Below are 20678 nucleotides of genomic sequence, written 5' to 3' on the forward strand. Positions count from 1 at the left end.
GATGCAAGGGGCGGGGGGGGGGGGGTCTCCGGTGCGCGCCGCCAGAAGCACGGAGCCGCAGCAACCCCATCCCTGCAGAGCGAGCAGCGACCTCGGAGCAGAGCGCCGCCGCACGTGGCCCCGCCTAGGCTGCGCGCTGGGCTCCGCCCCTAAACGGAGCCGCGAGGCGGGAGAACTACAACTCCCGTCGTGCCTCACCGAGGTTAGGGCTGCTCTACATTTTATCACCTTCCCTTCTCTCCTTGCCCTCCGTAGTCACGAGCGAGGCTGCGTCCCGGTCGCCGGAAGAAGCCGTGTGACGTCACGAGGGCCTACGCGTCGCGCCGGGGGCCGGAGTTGACGGACGGTCTCTGGCTGCTCCGGGGCGGCCGGGGGACCGCGGAAGAGGCTTCCCGGGGCGGCCGCGATGCCTAGCTCGCGGCGGGTCAGTCAGCTCCTGGATCTGTGAGTCCACCCGGTCCCCGCCTTCTCCTCCGCCCCGCCCCGCCAGAGCCGAGCTCTGGGCTCGCCCTCCCTCCCCGCCCGCTCCCCCTCCCCTGCACCTCTGAGAAAGGCCCGGCTGGTGTTTCTGTGCCTGGGGTCCTGATTTGTCGGTTTCTCTTCGTAGAGGCCCGTTGTGCCAGGTGGGCTGCTGGGCGGGTCGGTCTCGGCAGCGCCGCGCCCAGCAGTCCCGGCAGCGGCCTGTTTGCGACGCGAGCTTGAAAGCCTCGGCGGAACAAAACAAACCCCTACACGTGGCTCTCGGAAGGTTCACCGGTTCGTGTGACGGGGATAGATAGCGATTTTTCGAGGCAGCGCCCCACCTTGCTCGCGGGGTTGCGATGGCTGGCCCTTCGCCAGCTGGGTAACCATGGAGACAGTAACTGGACCCACCGAATCCGCGAAGCGCCAGAGCCTCTCCCGTAGAGTTGCAGTGGGGAATGCGTTTAATCGGTGCAAAGCCCTTAGAGGGATGCCTGGTGTCAAAGGAAATTTCAAGGAAGCTTTACCTGATAAAACTATGACAGTGAGGGAGAAACGAGAATCTCAGAGTTTATGTCGTTGAAGGATGACTTACAAACAGGACGACCAGGTGGTTCAACCTTCACAGTGATTGGTTATCACAAGGCCTGGTTACTACAGTTTAAAGACCTGCAATGGGGTTGGTTAAAAGTGATTATCTGACACTGTTTTAACAGGGAGACGATTTAAGTCTTACGACTATTATCAGATTATGATAATGATCATGATGATTATCAGAGGAGCTTAGCGAGAAATACAACCTGTTAAATTCGCTCATGTTCATGAAATAAAATGTCACCTAACGGGCTGGGGAATTTTCAAGCATGATCTCCCATTTTATTTCACCAAAAAAAAAAAAAAAAAAAAAGGACACCCCCCCCCCCCTTTTGGTCATTCCCTCAGCAAGCTGAAAGTGGGAGCCAGTATCCTGTTACCTTCACTCCCACTAGTGATGTAGTCACTGGGTTGCACGGTCGTGTAGTTGCATAGTCATCGTAGACATGGGCAGTGGGATTACGGAGTTCCTTGAGTTGTGCAGTCCTGACGGATGTCGTTTAGTGCGTGAGTGGCTGCTGAAAGGCATTTGAAATTCTCAAGAGGATACCACGCACCAGTGTTAGAAGGTGGAAGAGGTAAAGTACCCTCCAGACCGAGTAGGCGCTTTGAAGCTGAAAAATAAAGCCACTCCATACTGTTTACACAGACCTTTTATTCAGGGTAACTATTGACAAGGGGGAGCCAGTGGATAGATGATCCAGGTGCTATGCACCTGTTCTCCACCCAATCCAAACCTTAGGCTATACTTTTATAGTGCAAGGGGCATTGTGGTGAGGTCAAAGGGTGGTTATCTAAAGAGGCCCCATCTATGCACCAGTCATCTATCCTACTTATCTAAAGTGGCGCCTTTTGTGCACCAGTCTGGCCTACTAGTTATCTAAAGTGCGCCTTCTGTGTGCCACTTGAGGGAAGATCAGCACAAGCCTTCCTGCGTTCTGGTCAGGGCACACATTAACGTCCAAGAGGCCTGGAACATGTAGCCCTGAGGAGGTCATTGCATCAGCATAAACAAAACGGAGGGCCAAAGATGGAGTCAGCGTTGTCAGCACTCCTACAACTAGTGAGGTTAATATGATGTCTAAGAGGAAAATAACAGACAAGGATTGAAAAATTATTGGGAGCAGAGTCCCTGGGTGGCTCAGCAGTTTAGCGCCTGCCTTTGGCCTGGGGGGTGATCCTGGAGTCCCCGGATCGAGTCCTGCATCAGGCTCCATGCCTCTACCTGTGTCTCTGCCTCTCTCTCTCTCTCTCTCTCTGTCTGTCTCTCATGAATAAATAAAATCTGAGACACCTGGGTGGCTCAGCGGTTGGGCTTCTGCTTTTGGCTCAGGGCATGATCTCACATCGGGATTGAGTCCCACATCGGGCTCTGTGCTAGGAGCCTGCCTCTCCCTCTGTCTGTGTCTCTGCCTCTCTCTCTCTGTGTCTCTCATGAATAAATAAATAGTTTTTAAAAAAGTGAATAAATAAATAAATAAATGAATAAATAAAAGCCCGATGTGGAACTCAATCCCAAAACTCCAGGATCACACCCTGAGCCACCCAGGCACCCCTGATCTTTAAGATCTTTTAAACTGGGGTAATAACTCCTAATTTATTAACATGGTAATTAAAAAAAAAAAAACGAGCATATGCATCTCCTTGTTAAGCGGTTAGGGTATCTAAGGCTGTGCAATTGTCTAATATAACTCTGGCTAGAGAGTTTCTAGATTTTTGTTGTAATTGTAGGTATTTTGCAGAAGAGATCTTTCCTAAAAAGATTTAAAAGCGATCTTTTGTTGGTGTCTTTTCCATTAAGTCTTTAAGTTTTAATGTCTTCTTTGGAATGATCACAGAAAGTTTATTAGACCTGGTGGAAAATAATTTTTAATATTGCGTTAGTGCCTTACATTATTGGATCATGTTACGATTACTTAGGATGAACGTGAGAATGTCTTATTTCATGAGTGTTACATATGAGCTTCCACCTAAGTTGGGCCTCTATAAGGTATGAGCAATCAGGCATTTCTATGGAAACAAAAGAAATATAAAAATTAATCATTGGAGCAAATTACAAACTCAGTTTCTGAGTCTAGAGGGCAGCCAGTAAAGAAAATTCCTAGATTTGAGCTCAAAATACGTATAGATAGTAGAGGGAGGATGGCAGTTTCTATCTGTTAGATTTTCCTGGTTTGCAGTTTGAATGACTTTGATGATGTCATTAGGTGTTCCGGTGAACGCTATGAGTGGCCTGTATAGAAATAGGCAGGAAGATTGTCTGTACATGATCTGTCATGGTGATCTCTCTGAAGTTTATATCAAGTCGTCTGGCTTTAGGTTGTAGGGCTTGGATTAAAGGGCAATGTTAGTTTTTATTCAGAAGGGTAAGAGACAATTGGAAATGTTAGTTTGGAAAGTTGTAGCCAGATGTTGGAGGAAACTAGAAGAATTCAGGATCCATTACAGTTTACAGATAGATAACAAAATCTCAAAGATAATGAACAGGACTAGAATCTGCTACAGGTATGCTATAGTTTTCTATTGAAACATAATTTTTCTCTCCATAGTCACTTCGTTTTTACTAAAGATGATCACAATAAGACTGTTTGTAAAATAAGTCTAGTCTTATTACATTTAGCTTGTTATTTATATAAGTGCAGCAGAATAGTGATTTTATGCACATTTTCAAATATGATATTCCAGTCCAAGCTTTGGTACTTCAAACGGTTTTATTGGCTCTACAAATCAAACCTTAGTTTCCTAAAAACTATCTGGTAATAAATCTCAGATTAGATCTTTAAACACCCCTTCAGGGCAAGAAGCCAAGCCAAGGATTTATCCAATTGCATCCTGTTACGAAGAGAATAAATTTTTATTGAATTTATGCAAATACCTACACTGCCATAAAAATGAGTATACTCAGTAAGGGATTTTGTTGTTGTTGTTTTGTTTTGTCTTTAATTCTGAAAGGATCAGCAGAAAGAAAATGATAAATGTTTAATTTTAGTTTACAAAAGGTTACCAAATTGTGAAAAGCATATATATATATATATATATATATATATATATACACACACCTCTCTCTATATATATATACATACATATATATATACACACATACATATATACAGGTAAGTTTGGCTACTCTTGTGGCATACAACATTTAAAAATAATTGGTAACATTATATCAGGGCATATCAGATTCCTAGGAGTTCTATGCAATTTCTGGAACATTTATATTAATAATATATCCATTCAAATACAACCTAAGAAGATTAAGCATCCTCTTTACTTGATAATGTTTCCCATGCAATTTAACATTTGAAAAATCTATAGTTTAATGTCTCCCTTTTTATAAAAAGAGAAAAAGAACTTTGAGATCTTCCAGGAAGCCTTGGAAATATCCCAAAGTTAGTTCAAGGTCAAAAAGACTTCATTTAGAATTTGATTTCACAAAGTCTGTAAAAACTGTCAAAAGGTTTAAATCACTTAATTAGGGGTTCTGAGTTGCACAGTGAGTTAAGTGTCTGACTCTTGATTTCAGCTCAGGTCACGAACTCAGGATTGTGAGATCCAGCCCGATATCGAGCTCTGTGCTAGGCATGGAGCCTGCTTAAGATTCTCTCTACCCTGGGTGACGGGCCCTGAGGGGGGCACTTAATGGGATGAGCACTGGGTATTATTCTATATGTTGGCAAATTGAACACCAGTAAATAATTTGAAGGCCTCAAAAAAAAAAAAAAATTCTCTCTCCCTGTCCCCCTCCCCTACTCTTTGTCTCTGTCTCTCTCTCTCCCCCCCTTCCTCTCTCAAAAAAAACAAAAACAAAAACCTCATTTGATTAAATGGGATCACAAATCATTGTGAAACAATATTTAGTCATCTATTCAACCAAAGTGACAAAAAGATTTCAAAAGCAAATATAAAAAGCACATAGTTGTTTAAAAAAAAACCTTAGCTCTTTAAATATTAAAAAGATTGCTTTCCTAAGCAATCAAAAATCTGATAAAAACAAAGTGAAACACAAGTTATTTTCATAAGATATGGAATCTGTTTCCTAGACAAACTATACATAAGGTAAAGAAAAACCTTTCATAATCTCTTATTAAAAGCAGACTAACACTCTCAGAAACTTTGTTCTTTTAACAGAGAAAAAAAGTGTGGTTTGTATTAGTATATTATTCAACTCAGTTTTGGAAAACTTTGTAACTATATATGAATATAAATTATACATAATAAATATATTTATATAAAATATAAATTACAATAATATTACATATTATATATTTATAATTTATAAATCCGTTTAATTTTAGCTAACTTTGGCCATCCAACATTAAATTTCTTCACAAGTGTTCTACAACTTTCTGTATCTATTTAGATTTTTTTTTTATTCGTTTTTTTCTTTCTCATTCTGGGATAACCAGTCATTTTACTCCTTTTTTCTTTCCTTAATAAAAACACATCCTACATTCTTTGCATTCTCTTCATATAAAAAACGCATCCCATTCTCCTCTCATACTTTGCATACAAAGTTGTTTTCTTTCATTCTTGTTTCTAATAGGCTTATTTTTATATATGGATTATAAATTTTAACCTTTAGAAACTTTTATTTTCCAGTGAAAACTAGGAAGCAGAAAGTTGTGAACTGTCTGGAATATATCAGCATCTTGTAGTAGATTAGCAGATTTATTAACACATTTTTAAAAATTATATTTTTAGAGACATCTGCATCTTCCTAGTATATTTTTAATGCAGCAAAAGACATGTATCCAAATAAAAAAAAACAAATAAATTGAAGTATCTTTTGTCTCTTTATAAAGTTTAAGCAGCCAAAAAAAATAATAAATTTAAACATGTGTTTTAATATATTACCTAATTTGGAAAGCATGTACATTTCATTTCTTTAGATTAGATGAATATCCATTATCTAATCTAATCGAGTTTATTTATTTGTTTTTAATATTTATGCTTGGATTAAACATGAAATACCTAACTAACATCTTAAGTTTTTCTTGCTTACAAATTTTGTAACAGAGATAGATAGCATCAGCTTATTTGACTAGTAAACCCAAGAAGAAAAGATTGTATGTTTGCACTATATTTAATGTTGACTACTGTGAAGGCATCCTGTTTTTATTAAGTCAACACATTTAAATTGTTTGCAAAGCTTTTATGCATTAAAGATTATCCCAGATCTTATGAACTTGAAAAGCATTTGGGTTAGTTTCTATATTTCTGAGAGTTTTAAGAATAATTTGTATGCTGTAAGAATTCTTTAGAGAACCTATTTTTGGAGTCATTTTGTCTTTTAGACACTTGGCATACCAACTAAAGAATACATTTATTGTCTTTAGGAAATATGTGGTCTCCTTTTTTTTAAAAAGGTGCCTAAGGGCTGAGTGAAGTAAGTCAGTCGGAGAAGGACAAACATTATATGTTCTCATTCATTTGGGGAATATAAATAATAGTGAAAGGGAATATAAGGGAAGGGAGAAGAAATGTGTGGGAAATATCAGAAAGGGAGACAGAACGTAAAGACTGCTAACTCTGGGAAACGAACTAGGGGTGGTAGAAGGGGAGGAGGGCGGGGGGTGGGAGTGAATGGGTGACGGGCACTGGGGGTTATTCTGTATGTTAGTAAATTGAACACCAATAAAAAATAAAAAAAAAAGAAACTCTGAACCATAAAAAAAAAAAAAAAAGGTGCCTAAGGGGGGGAAAAAGGTGCCTAAGGTGGGTTATTTTATCTAAGTTAAGGATTTTCCCAGGTGATCACTGCAGTTCCAGTTATTCTTTGTAAAGTTTGCCGATTTTCCAGAAAGGCATAAGATCCTGGTCTGAGTTTTAGACAAAGTAGAAACCATCTTTGTCTTATATTCCCTAAAAAATCTTAATTATCAGGGGTTCTGTTTTTCAACAGCTGTTCCAAAACAGAGGGAATCACACATTTCCCCCTCTTTTGTTTTTGTTTGGTTTTTTTTTAATTTTTTTATTTATTTATGATAGTCACAGAGAGAGAGAGAGAGGCAGAGACACAGGCAGAGGGAGAAGTAGGCTCCATGCACCGGGAGCCCGACGTGGGATTCCATCCCGGGTCTCCAGGATCGCGCCGTGGGCCAAAGGCAGGCACCAAACTGCTGCGCCACCCAGTGATCCCCATTTCCCCCTCTTTTGAACAGAATAGCATGACTTACTGAAAAACTTCAACAAAGTTTGCTCAGTAAAAACCAGAGAGGTCAACACAAAGGGAGTAGAGTTTGGATCTGAGAAAGATTTACCCTGGAATTCCATGGTTAATAAGAAAGGAGTGTGCAATGGGTTTCATGGGTGTTGCACCAGCTGGCCTTGGGACTGAACAGGGGTCATCTTTGGATCCCACTTCTGACACCAGAAACTATCAAAAGAAAATTCAGAGTTTTACTTGATATGAATATTTTACTGGCTGAGAAACAATTTGTTAGCAAACAGAGAGACTTCAAATGAAAAGTGGTTAGAATCTCAGAGGTATGTCATTAGAGGATGGCTTATAAAGTGAGAACGAGGAAATTGTTTAACCTTTACAATGATTGGTTATTACAAGAGGAAATTACACAGTATAGAGGCTCCTCAGAAAGTTAAAAATAGGATCATTGTATGATCCAGTAATATCACTATTGAGTATTTACCTAAAGAATACAAAAACGCTAATTCAAAAAAAAAATATATATATATATATACTCCTATGTTTATTGCAGCATTGTTTTCAATAGCCAAATTATGGAAGCAACCCAAGTATCTACTGATAGATTAATGCATAAAGAAAATATGATACACACACAAACACACACACAGATACTGGAATATTATCCAGCCATGAAAAAAATGAAATCTTGCCATTTGCAAAACATGGATAGAGCTAGAGAATATAATGCTAAGTGAAATAAGGCAGTCAGAGACAAATACCATAATATTTCGCTCATATGTGGAATTTAAGAAACAAAACAAGTGAGCAAAGGAAAAAAGACAAACCAAGTCTCAGATTCTGAAATACAGAGAATAGATTGATGGTTACCAGAGGGGTGGTGGGCAGGGGGAGGGGTGAAATAAGTGAGGGGGATTAAAGAGTACACCTATCATGATAAGCATTGAGTAATGTATAGAATTGTTGAATCACAGAGCACCTGGGCGTCTCAGTCAGTTAAGCATCTATCTCTTGATTTCAGCTCAAGTCATGATATCAGAGTTGTGAGATTGAGTCCCACGTTGGGCTCCATGCTTACTGTGGAGTCTGCCTGAGATTCTCTCTCTCCCTTTCTTTGTTCCACTCTCCCTGCTTGCACTCTCTCTCTCTGTCTCTAAAATCAATAAATAGGAGCACCTGGGTGACTCAATCAGTTAAGCATCTGCCATTGGCTTAGATCATGATCCCAGGCTCCTGGAATCAAGCCCCACGTTGGGCTCTCCCTGCTTCTCCTTCTCCCTCTGCCTGCTACTCCTCCTGGTTGTACACTCTCCCTCTCTCTGTCAAATAAATAAAACCTTTAAAAATGAAAAAGTTAAATAAATAAAAATCTTTAAAAAAAAGAATTGTTGAATCACTATATTGTACACCTGAAACTAATGTAACAACATATGTTAAGTATACTGGAATTAAAAATTTTTTTTAAATGGGAGTTTATAGATGGCAGGGGATTATTTAAAAGTGATTCTCATACCATTTTAGGAAGATGATTTAAGTGTTATCATTACAGAGATATTTACAAGAAATAACCTAGGTTAAGCTTCTCTTGCATTCATGATATAAGCTAGATTAAGTTTCACTTATGTGACCTAACTGGTTTTGTCTGCTTGAGGAATTTTCAGGCTGATCTCCGTGTTATTTTATTTTAATGCTAGCAAGTAATTAAACACCACTAAGTGTTAGTTACTGTTATTATTTCACATGAGATTTTTGTGTTGGAACTTGCAGTTACAATGGCAATTGCTTCTCTCCAGGAGCTTTCAGTTTGTTAATATTACATTAAAAGTATTGCCATGTAAAAATTAAGGCTGAGGAGAACAATTATCGTAATCTGCTGAGTGCTTTTGAAATCACTGAGATGTAACATTTACATTATATCTCATAAACTTCTGGCCCTCAGTCCACAGTCATGTGTTTGTTTGTTTGGGTTTTTATAAGATTTTATTTGTTAGAGTGAGAGAGAGCACAAGCAGGGGGAAGAGCAAACGGAGAGAGAGAAGCAGACTCCCTTCTGAGTAGGCAGCCCCACATGGGGCTTGATCCCAGGACCCAGGGATTGTGATCTCAGCCAAAGGCAGACACTTAACCAACTGAGCCACCCAGGCACCCCCACAGTCATTTTTTATAAGAGAAATTTGTTGATTTTTTATATAACTCAAGCTTGTGTAGAGTCCTGAGAAAAGTATCTTGCTTTCATTCTTGGCTTAAATTTTATACCTAATCCAAATTGGAATTCCTTTCTATCAATACAAACTGTTGGAGAAATAGTTAAGAGTGCAAGTTAGGGGATCCCTGGGTGGCGCAGCGGTTTAGCGCCTGCCTTTGGCCCAGGGCGTGATCCTGGAGACCCTGGATCGAATCCCACGTTGGGCTCCCGGTGCATGGAGCCTGCTTCTCCCTCTGCCTATGTCTCTGCCTCTCTCTCTGTGTGAGTATCATAAATAAATAAAAATTAAAAAAAAAAAAAAAGAGTGCAAGTTAAAAAGACAGACTAAAGCCTAGCTGAATACCTGGCTTTTAATTCCTGTCTTTATCCTGACACTTCCCTGACACATTCATACCAATGATCCTCTGAACTTCTATGGCCAGAAGTCTTTTATCTCTTCATAGCCACAGTTCCTTATTTTTAGGAGATGCTCAATATTCAATTAAGCATGTATTTAAAGTGCATATTTGGCATTTGAAGCACTATGCTGATGATTGTGGGAAGTAACTAGCATTAAAAAGGTACAGTTTTGTGGAACCAATATAAAGCAAATATATAAATAACTATAATATAGTTAGAATAATAGCACAAAAGAGGGATTAACAAAGTTTTGAAATTTCTGATGAGGAAAAGAATATAAAGACTAGGAGAAGGCTTTGTAAAGGGGGTTGTATTTAAAGATTGGTAGCATCTGACAGTTGGAAATGGAAAGAAATACATCCAAGAAGGAGTGGAATAATAAGGGCAAAGCCTTGACAAGCAGGAAAGGTAGAAATATGGGAGAAGGCCAGAAAGTAGCATTTCAATTTGTCTGGGGAATACAATATGAATAGCAGAGTATTGAGACATAAAGCCATATAATTAGGAGTAGAACTTTGGGGACCAGAATGCTATAACAGTGTTTAATTCTGTATGTAGCCATGGGAGCTATAAAAGGTTTTGGAACTATACTGGAGTAGAGAAAGATTTGAATTAGGGAGAAATTGGGAATAAAGAGATACTTAGGAAACTGTTGCAAAATCTTGGAAAGAGGTAAGGAGAGCCTAAACTGGAGACACACATGTATGAAGATGTTCATTGTAGAATTCCACTGTGGTGACAAAGAATTTGCCCATCACTGGGAGAGGTGCCATTGAATATTATGCAGCTGTTAGGAAAATGAAGAGCTTCAAAACATGGTGCTGGGGCACCCTGGTGGCTCAGTTGGTTAAGTGTCAGACTCTTGGTTTCAGCTCAGGCATGATCTCATGGGTGGTGGGATCAAGCCCCGTATCCAGATACATGTGCGCATGTGCTCTCTCTCTCATAAATAAATAAGTAAGTAAGTAAGTTTTTAAAAAATCAAACATAGTGCTTGGTGAGTTAGGAAGAATGTTAGGTTTGAGGTTGGTGTTCAGAATAACGACCATGACTTCCAATGCTTTGACAAAACCTCAGATGTGAGGCTTTCTGGCCAAGCATCTGTGATTTCATATTGTTGGAACATTCACTGTATCCCTGGGGTTGCATCTTTCTGTAATTTTGCTGTGGTCTAATCAATACAGAAGGAGTATGCAGATTTATACAGAAATTATGATTCCTTGAAAGATTTTGAGGAGGTGAAGAAGGCTGGTATCTTTCAGAGTGCAAAGTGATTTTGAAACATAAAGAATTTGTTTGGGTTGAATTCCATGGGAGTTTGTCACTCACCTGTATTCCTGAACTATGAAACATGAATATTGGATTATGGAATAGTTTCTCTTGATGAATAACTAACATATAATTAATAAATAAATAAAACAGTACTTAGTGAAAAAGAGGAAACAATAACACATTAGGAAAATTATCTAGACCTTGGAAATAAAGCAAAAAATGACCATATGACCTTTATTGTCATACTAAAGTGTTCCCCATATGAGAGTCCATATTTGCCTTGAGAATCATATTTCCTAATCCTTTTGGGGAAATGGATGTTCTGGCTGGTGGTTGGTCAGCAAGCTATTTCTAGATTGTAACAAGGTAAGGAGCTTGATCCAGGTTAACAGTCAACTCTTACTGAGTGTACTGTTTAGTCCAGAGAATGGAACTTCTCTGTGAAGGAAACTGCTTGGTTTACATCCTTGCATGAGATCCCAGTCTCCTCACTTACTAGCACTTTGAATAGCACTGCCTTAGAGATTCCTTTGGATCCGGGATGTGGTCAATAGTTTTGAATAGAAGGATGAAAGAAAGGGAAAAGGCAAAACAGGGATCCCTGGGTGGCGCAGCGGTTTAGCGCCTGCCTTTGGCCCAGGGCGCGATCCTGGAGACCCGGGATCGAATCCCATGTCAGGCTCCCGGTGCATGGAGCCTGCTTCTCCCTCTGCCTGTGTCTCTGCCTCTCTCTCTCTCTCTCTCTCTGTGTGACTATCATAAGTAAATAAAAAAATTTAAAAAAAAAAAAAGAAAAGGCAAAACATATTCTAAAGTTTTTAGCTTTGTTGACCAGGAGAATTGTGATGTCATTAGATAATCATGGAGAAGTTAAGTGTCTTATGAGGAAAATGAATCAGAACATCCAGTAGAAATATCATACAAGCAGATAAAGATACTATAATTTATAATCTGAAAGCAAGATCAAGGATTGAGTCTAAAATTAGAAGTAATATCTAATAAGTAATAGATGAAGCCATTTTTAAGTTTAAGGGAGAGAATATGGGGAGGAGAAAAGAAGACCAAGACTAAATTTTATGCAATATTCATAATAAAAGTAGGCCATTTTGCCAAAAATCGTTTCTTGTTATATTAATTCACCATATAATTAATGGGTTAAATATAAATAAGTTGTTTCTTTTAACTACAAAATTTGGAGCAGTTCATATTGGATATCTATCTCTCCCCACCTCACCCTTTTTTTTTTTTTTTTACAGCTTTTGAAGATTTTGCTAAGTTTTAGCTGGCCAGTTTTCATTTTGTCTTGAGAACATAGACCACCTGTGTCAACTGTTAGGCCTGAAAACTGAGATCGCTTATGTCAATATAACTTGCTCCAGAAAATTTTTGCAACCATTTTATCTAAACAAACATTTGGTTGTTAAAGCAAACATTATGTTTATCAGGATAGATTGTTCACCTGCTTTGAGACCCTGTGTCCATCAGTCTTAACACTACTAAGTCACAGATTATGCCTAATATTAACCCATTCTCCATCTTGGAGGGAGAATCCTGATGTACTCTTTATGTAGCTCTTCCCTATTGAGACACTACCCAAATCCTGTCAAATCTGTGCTGTGGTAAATTTAATAAACTTTCTTGGTTTGACCAACAGACTTTTAGATAGTCTTCATGAGCTATGTAACACTTCTCAGGGCAGCATTTTTCAAAATGCTGAATTTGTTTGTGTCCCAGCTCACTGATGTTGCTGCTGGAGGGAACTGGAGCAGAAAGAGGAAACCATTGACTGTGGGAATACATGACACAGGCTAGACAGCTGAGCTCAAAGAGGACCCTAAAGGACTCAGATGAAAAAGACTTAGGGAGAGAGATGGGGCAGAAAAAAAAGGATGGCATTGTGGGGAAAAAGGAAACATTTAAAATATAGCTGCAATCTGCATAAAGGAAAATATAAGGGGAGTGAATATTAGTATAGAATTTGATTTTACCCTTCTTATAAGCTAATACATTTTTTAGCCTGGTCTTGTTTCATGGACGCTGATAGAACAAAGTCTCTTGGGTCAAAGGCACAATGGACTTTATTATTTATTGCACAACAAGCAGCATGAGCATTAGCATGTTTATGTCACTTCCTCTTGACCTCCAAGACACACAGAAGCAACACAGGTGGCTCAGATGGATGCCAACACAAGCAGTGGGTAGCATTCTAGGAGAGAAACCCAGCCCAAATGAATGTCTAATCAAGCCATGAGGTGCGTTACAGAAACGAAATTTGGGGACTTGCCATTGTATAGTAAGCAGTAAGCAACCTCTTTGTCCTGGAGGGAGACATTACTTTATTGGACAGGGTTGATCATTATAAACACAACCCTGAGAATGGACCAGATAAAACATATTAGGACCATGTATTCTTGTCATTCACAGCAAGACAGGCATGATGATGAAAAATCCAGAAAGAACTGCCTTTCCCAACATCCTACCTTTTGGTCCTACCATCTTGGCTCCTGACAAATTATCACATGAGCATGACACTTTTTCAACCTCACTGATTAATTTGATCAGCAAAGGCTAGGACCAAATGTATTCAATTTGTATCATACAGCATTTAACAAAGGCTATTAATAGAGTTTCAAGAAGCAGGATGAGGCCAATCTGCAGTGTTGACCTCAGTTCTGCCCCCAAGATCCCAGACTCGGCTAACTGAATAAATCCCAAGGGAGACCAATAGATCTTATTTCAGACAGCCAAGATGTAGAATAAGCCCAGAATAGTATCCATTATGACCTGCACAAGGAAATTTAAGCTCACCCATTAATCTTTGACAATATCATCAGTAATTACGAGGGACAATAGATGGGCCAAAGAGAAATCCTCAATCCAACTGAGAAATATTCCATAGCCTATTCTTCTCTACATATATCCATATAGACTAAAGAGACACAAGTCACTCTAGTTTGAATTTATCGTTAAGCTTAATTTGGATCACTTTGACATCGTTTTGCTTATGCCACATGGGCAATGTCACTGCTTAATTGCAGCCTTAATTGTAATACAAGGAAGTTCAGAGCCATCCATATCCATGCAAATTTTTCTGGACAGGGATGAGAAACCCCACAGCAAGTCAGATTAACAGCTGCAGCTGCTGCTTGCGTCAGGTGGATCAAAAAATTGTCTTGCCAGAGTACATTGACTAGAGGTGGTATTTTTTTTTAAATACCATTTTGGGTTGGAGCACAAATTGCTATAAATGAGGAGAGCATTTGCTACCAGGTCTCAATCTCCTCATATCCCCAGACCTGGCCCACAGAACCTTTCTTTTCCCTCTTCCATAAAGCTTTGTTTCCATTAGCATCCAGTTCTCATCACAAAAATCATTAGATCTACGACTTGATTTTACTTGAGACTGTTACTGTTTCGTGGATACTAGCAGAAGACACAAGATTTCTGGGCTAGTGACAAAGGACTTTGTTAAGGCATAGCAAGCCACAAGAGCAATTTGCCTCAGTTGCCCTTCTTCCCCAAATCCTATAAGGGTAACAACAGAGGGCTCAGATGGATGCCTGCACAGTGGGTATCTTACAGGAAAAAAACATTGAGCTTGAGTGATAACAGTTTCATAACTAGAAATAAGCAAACCTGTCCTTTCTTGGAGGGAGACAATGCCTTATCTCTCAGAACTGTTTGCTGCAAACACAATCTACCTGAGAAATGGCCCAAATAAAGAGCAGTCAGGACCTTACCTTCTGTGCATACCAATGGATGTAAAAGACCTAACTGTGACCCCCCAGCCAGAATTTGGAAAACTGTCTCACCTCAATTTTTTAAACAATTTACCAGTTTTATGGATTTTTGAAAATACATGAGTAGGTCTGTCTTTTGGTGAAATGTTTCTCACCATTTCTTTCCGAGAATTCTAGAATCAATTGGGATAGAAAGACCTCATACTGAAAAGTAATCAAACCTAAAATGACCAATTTATTTAAAGAGTCCAAGTACATCTTTGAAAGAAAAGGAGTTACCATGTTTCTTATTAATAGGATACAGGTGTTACATGGATGAGAAGATTGATGGTATTTGGAAGACTTAAAAAAGACAACATGAGGAACTCCACATTTGCTCCCTCGTTAAGTAAGAATAAAAGTTGAAAATTATAAAAGACAACAAACTGCTTAAAGTCTCTGGAAATCTTCCTAAGGGCATACAGCAAATGAAAAAACATTCATTCAATATAATCCTTTAAAAGTCAATAAGAAAAATAAAATAAAACTCAATAAGAACAACGAGAGTCTACGCCACTCCAGATGGATATGGCTAAGGTGATGGGGCTACCTCTCCCCGCCCAGCTCCTAGTCAAGGACTTCAGTATTTTCCTGAGAAGAACAGAATGCCAGCATTTCTTGTCACATTCCTCCCCCTGATACTTGTTCACAGGCTAAATTATGGGTGAGTATGATTGACAGTTGGGGGATTGCTACCTTCACCTAACCCCTGCTTCTAGGGTAGAGGCTCTATTTCAGCATGGCATGTTGAGAACTGGGATGCTGATCTCCCTTATCCCAGCTCATTCATGGGTAGAGGTTCCATCCTAGGAGAGGCAAGCTAGGGAGACCAGAGGCAGTTCCCAGCACTCTGATCCTAAAGTAGGATTTCACTCAGAAAGATCATCCTTGGGGCACCTGGGTGTCTCACTGGTTGAGCATCTGCCTTTGGCTCAGGTCGTGATCCTGGGGTCCTAGGATCCATTCCCACATCAGGCTCTCCCCACAGGGAGCCTTCTTCTCACTCTGCATATGTCTCTGCCTCTGTGTGTGTGTATCTCATGAATAAATAAATAAAACCAGGATGGATGGATGGATGGAAGGAAGGAAGGAAGGAAGGAAGGAAGGAAGGAAGGAAGGAAGGAAGGAGAGAAAAAGAAAGGAAAGAAAGAAAGAGAAAGAAAGAAAAGAAAGAAGAAAGAAAGAGAAAGAAAAGAAAAGAAAAGAAAGAAAGAAATCAGTTGTCCTTGTTTCCAGCTCTGAAATTGTAGCTTTGAGATTTGTCTCAGGAACAAAGATAGGCTGCAAAAAATTCTAAAGCTGTCAAGAAGATTTTATTTGAAACAGAGAGTGGAGGAAATTCAAATCTAAATAAGTATTAACAGTCTGATAGCTTCATGTGAAATGCAAGCTGAACCATAGACCAGGAAATTCACCAGAGAGAACCAGGGAAAGGGACATCCAACAAGAGCCTGCCCTACAGTCAGAGCAAACCTTAACACTGATCTCAGAAATGAATACTACAAAGGAGTCCAAAATGAAGTGGATGACATTGTGGAGCAATTTATACTCCACACATTATTGAAAACATTAGAGCAATTAATCTGTAATGAGCCAAGGTTGACAGCTGTGTGATACTTATACAGACTTAACAGAATAATCAGAAAAAGAGATAGTTGCAGAGAGCCCTACTGAAACCACTGACATCCTAGGGGAATAAGGCTTATGTCCAAGCTGGGCCCACTAAGAAGCAAATCAGAGGTTGCAGACAGTGAGGGAAATGGCCTTCACTAAAATATTCCAACCATGTCACTAAAGTAAATAATCAGAAATGTGTGGGATCAGTATCCAGAGTTACTGCGTTATACTATCTAAACTGTCCTGTTTTCAAAAAAAACTTGAGACAGACAGAAACTTTGACGCATACATAGGGAAAAAATGGGCAGTAGAAACTGCCTTAGAGAGGACCCAGATGTTGGAGTTAGCAAGACTTCAGAGAAATTATTATAAATGTATTCAAAGAACTAAAGGAAGCCATATATTAAGACATAAAGGAGAAAACTGCTTGGCCATTCCTTAAGAAGTTAAACATAGAATTATCATATTACGCAGCAATTCTACTCCCAGGTATATATCCAAAAGAACTGAAACTAGATACTCAAATACTTGTATATATATGTTCATAGCAGAAGTATTCACAATAGCCAAAAAGTGGAAACAACCAAAATGTCCATCACCAATGATCAATAAATAAAATGTGGGGGGTGTCTGGCTGGCTCAACCAGTAAAACATACTACTCTTGATCTCAGAAGGATTTTGAGTTCAAGTCCCCTGTTGGGGGTAGAGATTACTTAAAAATAATTTTTTTAATGTGGTATACACATTAATGAAATACCATTCAGCCATTAAAAAGAAATGAAGTAAAAAATAAATTAAAAAAATAAAAAAGAAATAAAAAGAAATGAAGTACTGATACATGCAACAACATGGATGCACCTTGGAAACTATGCTGAGTGGATGAAGCCAGAAACAAAAGGCCACATATTATATGAATTAATTTATATGAAATATCTGAAATAGATAAATCCATAGCAATGGAAAGCTAGTTGGTAGTTGTCAAATATCCAGTGGAGAGAGGAATGGAGACTGAATCCTTAATAGGTACACATTTTCTTTTGAGCTAGTGCAGCTGTTTTATAACTAGATAAAGGTGGCAGTTGCACAATATTTTGTACATTTGTGAATGTACAAAATGCCACCGAATTGTACACTTTAATTATATTTTATGAATTTCACCTTGATTTCAGGAAAGATGATGACAGTGTCTCATCAAATAGACAATATCAGTAAGGAAATAGCAATTGTATATTCGAAAGAACCTAAAGGAAATTCTGGAATTGAAAAAGTACAGTAATTGAAATGGAAGAACTTAAAAAATGTTATGCTAAGTAAAAGAAGCCAGTAATAAAAAACCATATATGATTCAATTTATGTGGATGTGCAGTATAGGCTAACCTAGAGAGATAAAATAGATTGGTGGGAGATGGGAGAGATTGGCAGCTGACTGCTAATGGGTACAAGATTTATTTTTTTTAAGATCTATTTATTTATTATGAGAGACACAGAGAGAGCGAGAGGCAGAGAGACACAGGCAGAGGGAGAAGCAGGCTCCATGCAGGAAGCCCGATGTGGGACTCGGTCCTGGGTCTCCAGGATCACACCCCGGGCTGCAGGCGGTGCTAAACCGCCGCGCCACCCGGGCTGCCCAAAGATTTATTTTTAGAGTAATGAAAATGTTCTGGAATTAGTGATGACAAATGCACAACTCTGGATATGCTAAAAAAAAACACCAATGTTATGTCAGTTAGATCTTAATAAAGCCATTACAAAATCTGGGAATGTTTTCATTAAGCTTTTAACTTTTAGAATAAATGATATAAATTTCTGTTGATGATGGAGTATCTGATTTCAATATAACAAAGTCAAGGAGAATGAGAATTGGGAAATAAGAACTTACTACCCATTCAGTATGAATTACTTAAAATGTACAAACACCTAAATGAAAGGTAGTTTTGGAAAATGAGAGTGATACACATGGAGATGTGCCACTCAGATCACTCTTCTGGGAAGGACTTGCTGCTCACCCGTGGAGAGAATAGTCAACAGATAGTTTGCATTACTCAGCTCCTTCAGAATATACCCCTGCTGCAGAACCACCTAGCTTGAGGTTAATGCCCCACCCGCCAAGAGAAACCCGTATCCCCTAACAAGGATGTAAAGTCCCAGCCAAAAGTGAAATTCCTGTTGAAAAATTGATCTTTCATATTTATTATGCATAGGTGTATGGTTTGAATTTTCACCATGAATATGTTGCAGAAAGCTCAAGGTGAATAAATGACATTAACTTTGCTTTGGAACTTGTGAATACTCCTGGGATCTGCTATGGGCTAAATGTTTTTGTAAGCCCCAAATTCATATGTTAAAATCCTAAAACCCGCCCCTGGAGATCCCTGGGTGGCTCAGCGTTTTAGCACCTGCTTTCAGCCCAGGGCTGAAAGTGATCCTGGAGTCCCGGGTCAGGCTCTCTGCATGGAGCCTGCTTCTCCCTCTGCCTGTGTCTCTGCCTCTCTCTGTCTCTCATGAATAAATAAATAAAATCTTTAAAAAAATAATAAAAAATAAAAATAAAATAAAATCCTAACCCCCAAAGGTGATGGTATTAGTAGGTGTGGGCTTTTTGGAGGTGTTTAAATCATGAGAGTAGAGACCTCATGATTGGAATTAGTGCCCTTTAAAAATTTCCAGAGAAATCTCCATACCCTTCTACCATGTGAGGACAGAGAGATGGCACTGAATATGAACCAGGAAGAGGGCCCTTATTCAACCATGCTAGCTAGCACTCTGATCTCAGAATTACAGCATCCAGAGCTGTGAGGATTAAATTTGTATTGTTTATGAGTCTGCCAGTCTGTGGTATTTTGTGATTAAAGCCCAACCAGACAAACACAAGATCCTTAATCAGAGAAAACTCAAACCTTCACTATGGGAATGGCTTCACATCACAACACACAGGTCTCTCGTGCAAAACTACTTGAGTAAAAGACTTTAACAATAAAAACTTTTTTTTAAAAAAAGGAGGGTGGGTGGGCACCTGAGTAGAGTAGCTCAGTTGGTTAAGGGACCAACTCTTGATTTTGGCTCAAGTCATGATCTCAGGGTTGTGAGGCTGAGCCCTGCCTAGATCCCTGTGTCCAGCCTCACATCAGGCTCTAGACTCAGCAGGGAGTCTTCCTGAGATTAAAGAATTAAAAAAAAAAATCTACAAAAAAATAGCACGAAAGAGACTCAGCAGAAAATATAGAACTGACACTTGAAGAACTACAAATAATAGAATAATTTGAAAGGTATTTTAAAACAAATGTATTGAAAGTATTTAAAAACAAAGGAACAGGGGATCCCTGGGTGGCGCAGCGGTTTGGCGCCTGCCTTTGGCCCAGGGCGCAATCCTGGAGACCCGGGATCGAATCCCACATCGGGCTCCCGGTGCATGGAGCCTGCTTCTCCCTCTGCCTGTGTTTCAGCCTCTCTCTCTCTCTCCCTGTGACTATCATAAATAAATATAAAAAAAAATTTAAAAAAAACAAAGGAACAGTTATCCTTAAGAGAATACAAATAATAGATTTTTTTTTAAAGATGTTATTTATTTGAGAGAGCAAGAGAGCACAATCAGGGAGGAAAGGCAGAAGGAGAAGCTGACTCCTTACAGAGCAGGGAGCCTGATGTAGGGCTTGACTCCCAGGACCATGGGATCACACCCAAGCCAAAGGTAGACACTTAACTGACTGAGCCACCCAAGCACCCCAATTTTTTTCCTTTTAATTAGAATCCCTAAAAAAAACAATAGAATCCCTACAAAAGAAAAATATAGTCATTGAAACAACAATTTAAATTCCTTTGCATGTTTCATAGTGGATGATAGATTGGACAACATCTTGTCTGTCTAAAATAGACTTATTGTTCCTCCCCCCTCTTGCATACTTATTCACAGTTACCTGAGTCTGGGACCCTGGGGGTGCTGTCAAGGTCATTACTAAAGATGGGCTTTATCTTGCTACTTGGAATACTATTGATAGTAGCCTTAATTAAATGCTTTAAGAGACAAATTGAACAGATTTGGCTTCTGCCTTTGTTGGTCAAATTAATTAGAGTAGCTGACAGTGGTATACTCATACAAATATTTGAGTTCAGCCAAGAACATCTTGGGTAGATATTGGGAGAAGCAATCTGCCATGAACCTTATGGGTATGCCAAGAATGTAGG

The 20678-nt window shown here is 39.2% G+C and overlaps 1 protein-coding gene across 6 annotated transcripts in view; it reads left to right on the forward strand.

The window, feature by feature from the left end:
* The first annotated feature begins 241 nt into the window (after positions 1–241).
* The window catches only part of AMN1 (antagonist of mitotic exit network 1 homolog), a 55984-nt gene continuing 35547 nt past the window's right edge, over positions 242–20678 (forward strand). For 2 of the 6 annotated variants that reach the window (XM_025455541.3, XM_049102309.1), the window contains exon 1: positions 242–444. In XM_025455541.3, the coding sequence (XP_025311326.1) occupies positions 407–444 (38 nt within the window). In that variant the 5' untranslated portion in view covers positions 242–406. Of the gene's footprint in view, positions 445–612; positions 757–15136; positions 15543–20678 lie in introns of those variants that run through there. The other 4 variants (XM_025455543.3, XM_025455540.3, XM_035707372.2 and 1 more) reach the window with 4 other exon arrangements.

This window comes from Canis lupus, chromosome 27 (genome assembly GCF_003254725.2).
Source record: "Canis lupus dingo isolate Sandy chromosome 27, ASM325472v2, whole genome shotgun sequence".
Taxonomy (NCBI): Eukaryota; Metazoa; Chordata; class Mammalia; order Carnivora; family Canidae; genus Canis; species Canis lupus.